At 49.0% G+C, this 9735-nt stretch overlaps 1 protein-coding gene and 1 long non-coding RNA gene across 2 annotated transcripts; one reads left to right on the top strand and one right to left on the bottom strand.

The window, feature by feature from the left end:
* Nucleotides 1-17: 17 nt before the first annotated feature.
* On the bottom strand, nt 18-3358 carry LOC138850697 (uncharacterized). The gene is made up of 2 exons (XR_011390815.1): nt 3018-3358; nt 18-1037 (listed from the first exon to the last, which is right to left on the bottom strand). It is a non-coding gene; the product is annotated as an uncharacterized lncRNA (long non-coding RNA).
* On the top strand, nt 2991-5315 carry ATP5IF1 (ATP synthase inhibitory factor subunit 1). Its single transcript, XM_002716082.5, has 3 exons — nt 2991-3212; nt 3309-3400; nt 5056-5315. The coding sequence occupies exons 1-3, from the start codon at nt 3000-3002 to the stop codon at nt 5195-5197; spliced, it is 447 nt and encodes a 148-aa protein (XP_002716128.4). The 5' UTR covers nt 2991-2999; the 3' UTR covers nt 5198-5315.
* The last annotated feature ends 4420 nt before the right edge of the window (nt 5316-9735 follow it).

The following is a 9735-nucleotide window of genomic DNA, read 5'->3' as shown; positions in this document are numbered from 1 at the left end:
CCAGCCCAGCCCAGTCATCTAAGTGGAATTTTTATTAAAATTGAGGGGATATACACATAACATATAAGTAGTCACTGTAAAGTGAAAAACTCAGTGGCTTTTAGTACATAGTGTTTTGCCACTACCACCTCTATCTGGTTCATAAACAGGCTCTACGTCTGCAGCACCAGCGTCCCATATGGGCACCTGATGCTCCACTTAGGATCCAGCTCCTTGTTAATGACCTGGGAAAGCAGTGGAAGATGGCCCAAGTACTTGGGCCCCTGCACCCACGTGAGAGACTCAGAGTAAGTTCTGGCTCCTCTCTTTGGCCTGGCCCAGCTCTGGCCATTGTGACCATTTGGTGAGGGAACCAGCGGATGGAAGTTCTCCCTCCTCTATCTCTCTCTCACTGTAACTCTGGCTTACAAATAGAAAAATAAATAAATCTTTAAAAAAAAAAAAAGGTCCAAAATTCCATTCTTCCCAGCCCCTAACAGCCAATCTGAGTCCTGTCTCTCTAGAGCTTTGCCATTCTAGTTTGCATAAATGGAGTCATAAAATATGTGATATTTTGTGATTTTGTGTAGGCTCCTCTCACTCAGCACAGCCTTTCCAAGGTTTATCCAAAGTGTTGTATGTATCAGTTCTCTGTTACATTTACACCTGCACTGTATGTTTATACCACAGTCCACTGTATGTTTATCCACTCATCAATTGATAGACACTTGGGTTGTTTCCACCTTTTGCCTATTGTGAATAAGTGTTCCTACGAACATGCATGCACATGTATTTGAGCATCTGATTTCAATTTGGGGGTTATATCCCTAGAATTGCTGTCTTAGGGTAATTCTATGGCTAATTTTTAAAGCAGTCACCAAGCTGTTTTCCACAGTGGCTGATCACTTTACAATGTACAAGGGTTTCAGTTTCTCTACATCATCACCAACAGCTGTCATTTTCCATTATTACTATTACTATTAGGATGATAATAGCAGCATAGTGCCTGGATGGATCTTTTGTACAACCACAGCAGGATCTTCCACTGGATTCTCAACCTAGGAGATAACAAGAAATAGCAGTATCTGAGAACTACAGTTTATGAAACTGGAATGATATTTAATCATCTAGAAACACACCAGACTATTATAAGTAGATAGTGGGCTTATAAGTGATTATTATTTCCATCCTGCGTTGGCATTTCTCTGCCATGACATGTGAAAATGTGCCCACTAGATGTGTCCTATTTAAGTCATACAAATCAGCAACAGCACTTCTCCCAACCTAAAGATGATCAATAAAAACCAGATCTCCTGGTGCAGGCGTTTGGTCTAGTGGTCAAGCCACCTGTGGGGTTCAGTAACGTCCTCCTCCAGCTCCTAATTCAGGCTTCCTGCTAGTGTGGACCCTGGGAGGCCAGAGTGATGGCTCAGATGATTGGACCCCTGCCACCCATGTGGGTAACCTGGAGTTTCCAGATCCCTGCCTCAGACTCAGCCAGGGGCTATTGCAGGCATCTGGGAAGTGAACCAGTGGTTGAGAGCCCCCTCTATCTCTTTATTCTGCTTCTCAAATAAATAAGTAAAAGTTTAAAACTCAGTTCTATTATTTCATAGAATAACAAAGAAGGGGCCAGTGTTGTGGCGTGATGGGTAAAGCCACCTCCTGTGACGCTGGAATCCCATTTGGGAGTCCCAGCTGCTCCGCTTCGATCCAGCTCCCTGCTAATAAGAAAGTCAGCAGAAGATGGCCCAAGTGTTTGGGGCTCTGCACCCACTTGGGAGACCTGGATGAAGCTCCTGTCTCCTTGTTTCAGCCTGGCCTAGTGCTGGCCATGATGGCCATCTGGGGAGTGAACCAGTGGATGGAAGATTGAGCTCTCTTTTTCTAACTCTGACTTTCAAAATAAATAACCCTTAGAAAAAAGAACAAGGTATTTCTATGATCGTGAATGAGATCATCTGGATCAACCATATCATCTACAGAAGAAACTGGACCCCACCTCACCCCCAGGCAAAGATGTGCTACATGGTCCTGAAGAGGGTCTCGGTCGTATGCATTCGAAGGAGGAAGGGAGAGCAAGGCGAGGCCTTCCCTAGACTCCTACTCGTGCTCTTTTCCACTCAGGCCAGCCCATTCGACCACGAATTAATGCATTCAATGATATATGGGGCTGGCGCTATGGCACAGTGGGTTAACGCTCTGGCCTGAAGCACCAGCAACCCATATGGGTGCCAGTTCGAGACCCGGCTGCTCCACTTCCGATCCAGCTCTCTGCTATGGCCTAGGAAAGCAGTAGAAGATGGCCCAAGTCCTTGGGCCTCTGCACCCACATGAGAGACCCGGAAAAAGCTCCCGGCTCCTGGCTTTGCATTGGCGCAGCCCTAGCCATTGCAGCCAATTGGGGAGTGAACCATCGGATGGAAGACCTCTCTCTCTCTCTCTGCCTCTCTTCTTAGTGTGTAACTCTGACTTTCAAATAAATAAATAAATAAATAATAAACAATATATGGTGCAGGTATTAACTGCCGACTGTTTTCAGTCTGATAACTTCACAGGGGGATTAGACAAACGAGCTCAAGGACGGGGTCTCTGAGAAGGCTGAGACGAGAGTGAAACCAGTTCAGCGAACACTGACGTCAACATGATTTTATATATATATATATATATATATATATATATATATATATATATATATAAGCGCCTGCATCCGACAGACATACAGCTCCCTCAAGCCGTACAGTCCCCATCTAAGGATGCTAGTAGGTCAGGAATAGGAAGGCTGGCTTTGGGTTTTTAATAATGACTTTAGGGTTGTTGGAGGCGGACGCCACGCCTTATTCTGACAGGTCCGAGGGCCGAAATTCCGGGTTCTGACACTCTCCTTATGCTCCCGGTCTCCTCCACCCGTCTTCTGCAGTCCTTTGGCCCCTAAGCCCTTGTTAACGATTGGTTACGAAAAGGCCCACCCCTCACTCAGAATTCGCTGTGAAGCTCAGGGATCCCGCCTCCTCTCTCTCATGATTCGTTATCCTTACGTTTATCCCTCCCCTCCACTGAGCGGATTGGCTGCGTGGCCAGCCTCGCGCTTAGCGCGTCCAGAGAAGCTGCAAGACCGGAGACGCCCGGGGTGCTGCGTTATAGTGATGGCAGGCTCCGCGTTGGTGGCGCGGGCGCGGCTCGGGACGTGGGGCGCGAGGGCCGTACAAACCCGAGGCTTCGTCTCGGACAAGGTATGCTGCGGCACTGTCCGCTGACCCAGCCCTGAGGGCGGACCCCATCTGCCCTCTCTGCCGCATCTTCACCAATGTCTCCGTCTCTCTCCGCAGCCCGAGGATATCCACGGGAAAGCGGGCTCCATCCGGGAAGCGGGTGGGGCCTTCGGGAAGAGAGAGCAGGCTGAAGAGGAGCGATACTTCCGGTGAGGCCCGCCGGGTCCCGAGTCCAGAGCTAATCTGCCAGGGCCTTCCGAGCCTCCTTAAACTCCCGGTGGCTCCTCCCATCCCTACCTGGCGCCTTGGGGCGTCTCATGCCCCTGCAGAGCTCCCGGAACCCTGAGCCTCCAACACCCCGATTTTCGCCATTTATAAGGCGCTTCTAGTTCCCCCGCGGGAACAGCCACCTGGCCTCCCACCCACGCCATTTCCACCTGCGGGTTTCCAGAACAATCAACCCACGGCTCAACTCCTTTATTATCTACCATGCTGTCCCCCGCGGAGTTCTCCCCGGATCGTGGGCAGATCCCCAGATCCTTCACACGGTGTCCACACCCGACCATCTGATATTTGGAGACCCTCCTAACCTGACTCCATCAGCCCTCACCCACCCGTCACCCCCTCGACACTCTTTTCTCCCCTACGTGCCTTAGTTTGCAAGTCCACGTAAATTCTCTGATTGTTCACAGCCTCTCAGCCGTTTCTGGACGCCCACGTGTCTCCTCCCGAGTGAGTGGGTCAGAGGAGCTGGGTCACCTGCTCCCTATTGGACCGCACCCCCTCCTGGAGACTTTTGCCCTCGCCGCCCAGCCCCGCCCGCCCCTGAACTGGAAGTTTCTTTCTCCCGTTTAGGAGTGGAGTGGGCTGCCCGCCACATCCGCCTTCCCAGCCCTAAGCTATCTTTAGCCCTGAGCTATCTTAAACTGACTTCTGTCCACCTGCGGGTGGGGGGAGGGGCTGGAAGGAACTAACCTTGCTGCTACTTCTCCTTTGACCTTGTACCTTCCAAGAATTATCACCATAGCACCTGCCTTAGGAGGGAGCCAAGGTGTAGCTCTTGGAGGCCAGATAATGGGGCCCGTAGGTTTTACACTTGAGGGAAAATGAGGTGGTGAATCAAGATTTTAATAGAGCTCTTTTTTTTTTTTAAGTTTTAAGAATTTTTTTGAGAAGCAGACAGCTAGCTTTCATCCACTGCTTCACTCCTCAAATGCCCATGAGGGCTAGGACTGGGCAGGTGCAGAGGCTGGGAGCAGATCTTTCACAAGGGCAGCGGAACCCACTTCACTTGTGTCCTCACCATGCCTCCCAGGGTCTGCACTAGCAAGATGCTAGAGCTGGGGGCTGGGAATGGAACCCAGGAACTCCGATAAGAGACATGAGCATCTTCCCTGCTAGGCTAAAGTCCCACTCCACCAGTCTCTTCTTGAGAGCTAAATTGAACTGCTGAGAACTGCCCATGCCAGAGACCCCTTCTTTTTTGGCCTCTACATTTCTCTAGACAAGTTAGGATGGGAGATGGATATATGTGCCCCTCCTTTTGGGACTCTGGTTCTCTGGATTGCCCACTGATAAGGTGTTGGGGGCTTAGGTCACACCTCTCTGGAGTTTTCTACTTTAAAGGTGAATTTGAAAAGAATAACATTAACCAGGACAAAAGGAATCATTTTGTTCATCTTCTTAAGGTGGATATACCTTACCTTAAGATGGGCTGTACTTTCATTAGCAGGAGGTGGGGAGGAAGATTGCCAGCCAGATTCCCACAGCATTGAGACTCCTGCCTTAAATACTTAAGGCTCTGCTTAGAGATCCCTTTAGGTACAGAACTGAGATTAAACCCTGAGTCACCGTGTCCTTGTAGAGCGAAGACTAAAGAACAACTGGCAGCCTTGAAGAAACACCATGAAGATGAGATCGTTCATCATAAGAAGGAGATTGAGCGACTGCAGAAAGAAATTGAGCGGCACAAGCAGAAGATCAAAAGTCTAAACTCTGACGATTAAGTGCACACAGTCCCCGTAGAATGGCACGTGTCATTGCCCACTTCCGTGTGACTAATTCTGGTGTAATTAACATTGGTCTGTGTGCTACTAACAGGTTATAATAAATTGTCATCAGTGAGCTGTGTCTGATGCCTTCTATCTGGAGGTGAGCTGGGGGCTGAGACAGCTGAGATGAATTAGACAGGTACTGGAACCGGGAGCTCAGACAGTTACCACACTGAGGTAAGCCGTGTGAAACAACAGGCAAATAAGAGAGGATGCTGTGGCACAGACAAGGAGCCCCTTTTCCAGTCTAGTCAGAGGTGTTCAGAGAGAGCTTCCTGAAAGCTAAACCCCAACTCAAAGGATAAAGATAAGGAGCAGCCTGGAGAACAGAGAGGGATGCTTGCGTCAAAAGATGCAGCTCAAGGCCTGTGCTGTGGCACAGCAGGTGGCAGGGGCCCAGGTATTTGGGCCATCATCTACTGCCTTCCCAGGTGTATTAGCAGAAAGCTAGATTGGAGGCATAGTAGCCAGCACTCAAACCAGTGCCCTGATAAGGGATGCTGGTGTCATTAAGTGGTGGCTTAACCCACTGCCCCATAATGCCAGCCCCAGAATCGGCCAGATTTATAAAATGCTACGGCAGTGGTTTTACAAACCAGCAGCATCAGCATTACCTGAGAACTTGTTAGAAGTGCAGATTATCAGGCTGTATTACAAACCTGCTGAAATTGCCGGTGGAACCCAGAAAACTTTTAACAAGTCTCAGATGGACTGTGATGTATACTGAAGCTTGAGGACCACTGGGGTACAGATTCTTGGCCAACAAGCATTTTATACTAAGGCAGATTATTAAGTTCAGTTCACCCTTCATAACCATGGGCTCTGCATCCATGAAGTAAACCAACTGCAGATCAGAAATAATTTGGGAAAAAAGTACTGAACGTGTGCAGATTTGTTGTCATTCCCTAAGCAATGCAGAATAACAACTATTAGCATATTACCTTCATTGTATTAGGTATTAGAAACAATCTACAGATGACTTTTTAAAAATTATTTGAGGGACAGAGAACAAGAGACAGCTGTCATCTGCTGGTTCCCTCCCCAAATGCCCACAAAGCTGGGGCTTGGCCAGAGCAGGCCTACACCAGGAGCTGGAAACTCAGTCCAGGTCTCCTGTGTAGGTGGCAGGGACCTGAGTACTTGAGCCATCACCTGCTGCTTCCCATAGTGCATTTGCAAGAAGCCGGGATTGATTGTAGAGCTAGGACTCATACCCAGGCCCTCTAATATGGGATGTGGGCATCCTGACTGGCGTGTTGGCCACTGGGCTGAACACCCACCACTGGCAATGATTTAGTCTCCAGGAGAATGTGTATAGGTTGTGTGCAAATACTGTGCTATTTGATACAAGGGATTGAGTTTCCACAAATCTTGGTATCTGGTGTTGAAACAAATGCCCATGGAAACTGGGTTCAGCTGTATAACTAAAATAATCCTATTTACTATGATTCCTAATATGAGCATAACTTCAGGATTTAAAAATGTTAAGAATTATTCTTGTATGAAACATGAGCATTTTCTTTAAAAAAAAAAAAAGATGTATTTGTTTATTTCAAAGGCAGAGAGGCAGAAAGAGAGAGAGAGAGCACTCTTCCATCCGCTGGTTCACTTCCGAGTTGGCCGCAATGGCCTGAGCTACGCTAGTCCGAAGCTAGGAGCCAGGATCTTCCGGGCTCCCACGTGGGTGCAAGGACCCAAGCACTTGGGCCATCTTCTACTGCTTTCCTAGACCATAGCAGAGAGCTGGATTAGAAATGGAGCAGCTGGGACTCGAACTGGCACCCGTATGGGATACTGGCACTGTGGGTAGCAGCTTTACCCGCTATGCCAAACACTGGCCCCCGTGATCATTTTCAATCATAACATTCCACAGGGTACAGTTTGGGAAATGCTACTGTGGTTAACTGCATTATAGAAATCCCAAGTCCTTTTTGTTTACATGTGCCAGAAGTTGTTATTGTCTGGCTTAAGGGAGAAAAAAAAAGTAATTTGCTGGAAGAATGGGAGCTATTGTCTCACGGAATCTCCAGAGACGAACAAACGAGTCAGGACAGGCATGGGCCAGCACAGCCCTGTGGTCCTCAGGAGCAAATCTGTCTAAACAGCTTTCAAAGCATCTGTGTCAGAATCATTCGGGGTTTGGTTTGGTTTTTTAAAGAAAAAAATTCTATGGAATTTTACACACTAAAGTTATTTAACAATTGCTCAACAATGTATGGCACTTTCCAATTCTTTGCTCATTACATCTCCTGATGTATTTTGGCACATAGTTCCATCTGTTTAATGTTGTAGCCAAAGTCACTGAAGCAGGGAATTGGGAAGAAAGTCCTTCAGGTCTCCGTCTCACAATCAGGTTTGTGCTGAGCCAGGTCCCGCCCCCCTGACCTTGACTTGTGTGGTGGTACAGCTGCCTATCAGCTTTGTCCTGGATGTGGAAAAGGTTGGGGTGTGCTTGCCCTTCTGGAGATAGACGATAAAGGCAGTCTCCTGCAGTAAATGTAGAACCACCAGTGGTTGGTGCTGGCGTTTGCGTTTTGGCTTCAGCATGTCTGCGTGCCCAGATGATGCAAACATGTTTGCCTGGAGCCTAGCTGGAGATTTTCACAACACTAAGTCATATATATATATATTATTTATTTGAAAGACAGAGTTACAGGGAGAGGTAGAGACAGAGGTCTTCCACCCGATGGTTCACTCCCTAGATGGCTGCAATGGCTGGAGCTGCGCCAATGCAAAGGCAGGAACCAGGAGCTTCTTCCGGGTCACCCACGCAGGTGCAGGGGTCCAAGGACTTGGGCCATCTTCTACTACTTTCCCAGGCCATAGCAGAGAGCTGGATCGGAAAAGGAGCAGCCAGGACCAGAACCAGCAGCCATATGGGATGCCAGCACTTCAGGCCAGGGCTTCAACCCACTGCCCCACAGCGCTGGCCTCAGACAACACTAAGTTTTTTTGTTTGTTTGATAGGCAGAGTGGATAGCAAGAGAGACAGAGAGACAGAGAGAAAGGTCTTTTTGCCGTTGGTTCACCTCCAATGGCCACCGCGGCCGGCGCACCGTGCTGATCCGTTGGCAGGAGCCAGGTACTTCTCCTGGTCTCCCATGGGGTGCAGGGCCCAAGCACTGGGGCCATCCTCCATTGCACTCCCTGGCCACAGCAGAGAGCTGGCCTGGAAGAGGGGCAACCGGGACCGAATCCGGTGCCCCGACCAGGACTAGAACCCGGTGTGCCAGCGCCACTAGGTGGAGGATTAGCCTATTGAGCCGCGGCGCCGGCCAACACTAAGTCTTACGTGTAGTTCTCAACCCAGAACATTGGGTTTGCTTTAAACCTAGGAATCTGTAAAACCTCCAGGGGTGAGCATTTGGTGCAAGAGTTGACACCAGACAGCACTTAGGATGCCCACATCCCATCTCGGAGTGCCTGGGTTTGGGTCCTGGCTCTGCTTCCTGCTAATGTGACCCCTGGGAGGCAGCAGTGCTGGCTCAAGGACTTGAGTCCCTGCCACCCACATGGTACCTGGCTTCAGCCCAGCCCTGGCTGTTGTTGTGAGCAGTTGGCATGGAATAAATCGATGGATGGAAGATCTGTCTGTGCTTTTCAAATAAAGTGAAAATAAGTCAATTTTAAAAAAATATAAAAGCCTCAGGGCCAACTAAATTCAAATCTCTGAGGTTGAGGCCTGGGCGTTGGTAGTTTCTGCTTTTTCAAGTCTGTGACCACAGCTGAAAACCTTTGATCTACTGCAGGTTCCCAGACTGAGGGGCCAGGAGGACTGAAATCAGTCCCTTCTACTCAGTTTTTTGCCTAATTCCCACAAAGAGGACCTTGGCTCCTTCTCCTACTCTTGGATATCATTGCTCCACATCCTACATAGTCCATTTTCAGTTTTTTGTTCTGTGTTCAACAAATTATCCTTAGCATCTCTGTATGCTGGGCACTTGGTTAGTACTGAGGGTAGAACTACAGAATCATCTCGGCTCCCATGCGTACGGAGCCCATACCCATTAGGAAGGATGGTGATTGGCAGGAAGGTCAACCAATGGGAGGGGAGGAATGCTGGGGGAGGGCACGGGAGGGGTACTGCCCCAGGCCTGGGGGCAGAAGACACAATACGGCAGCCAGGTAAGAGGCCAGGATGGCACTCAAGGCCGAGCGGCAGCATCTGAAGAAGGCTGGCGTTGAGAGAGACCGGGTTGTCGGGGAGCTGACAACAGTTCAGCTTGTGTTTGCGGAGCACAGAGGATCCAGGAGGAGGGGGTAGTTCTAGATTCCGCCAATCTTCCACGCACCAGGTTGGCTATGTGCAAGTTTAATACCTGTGTACCACTGCTCAGTCTGTCCTTCCCTTTCCTTTGTTCCATCCTCCCTCTCACCTCCCTCTTAAAAAAAAAAAATTATTTATTTGAAAGGCAAAGAGAGAGAGGTGAGAGAACGAGGCGGGTGGAGAGAGAGATCTTCAATCCACTGGTTCACTCCCTAAAAAGCCTCAA

This window comes from Oryctolagus cuniculus, chromosome 7 (genome assembly GCF_964237555.1).
Source record: "Oryctolagus cuniculus chromosome 7, mOryCun1.1, whole genome shotgun sequence".
Lineage (NCBI taxonomy): Eukaryota > Metazoa > Chordata > Mammalia > Lagomorpha > Leporidae > Oryctolagus > Oryctolagus cuniculus.
The sequence above is the reverse complement of the archived record's forward strand: the minus strand, read 5'-3'. Positions and strand labels throughout refer to the sequence as shown.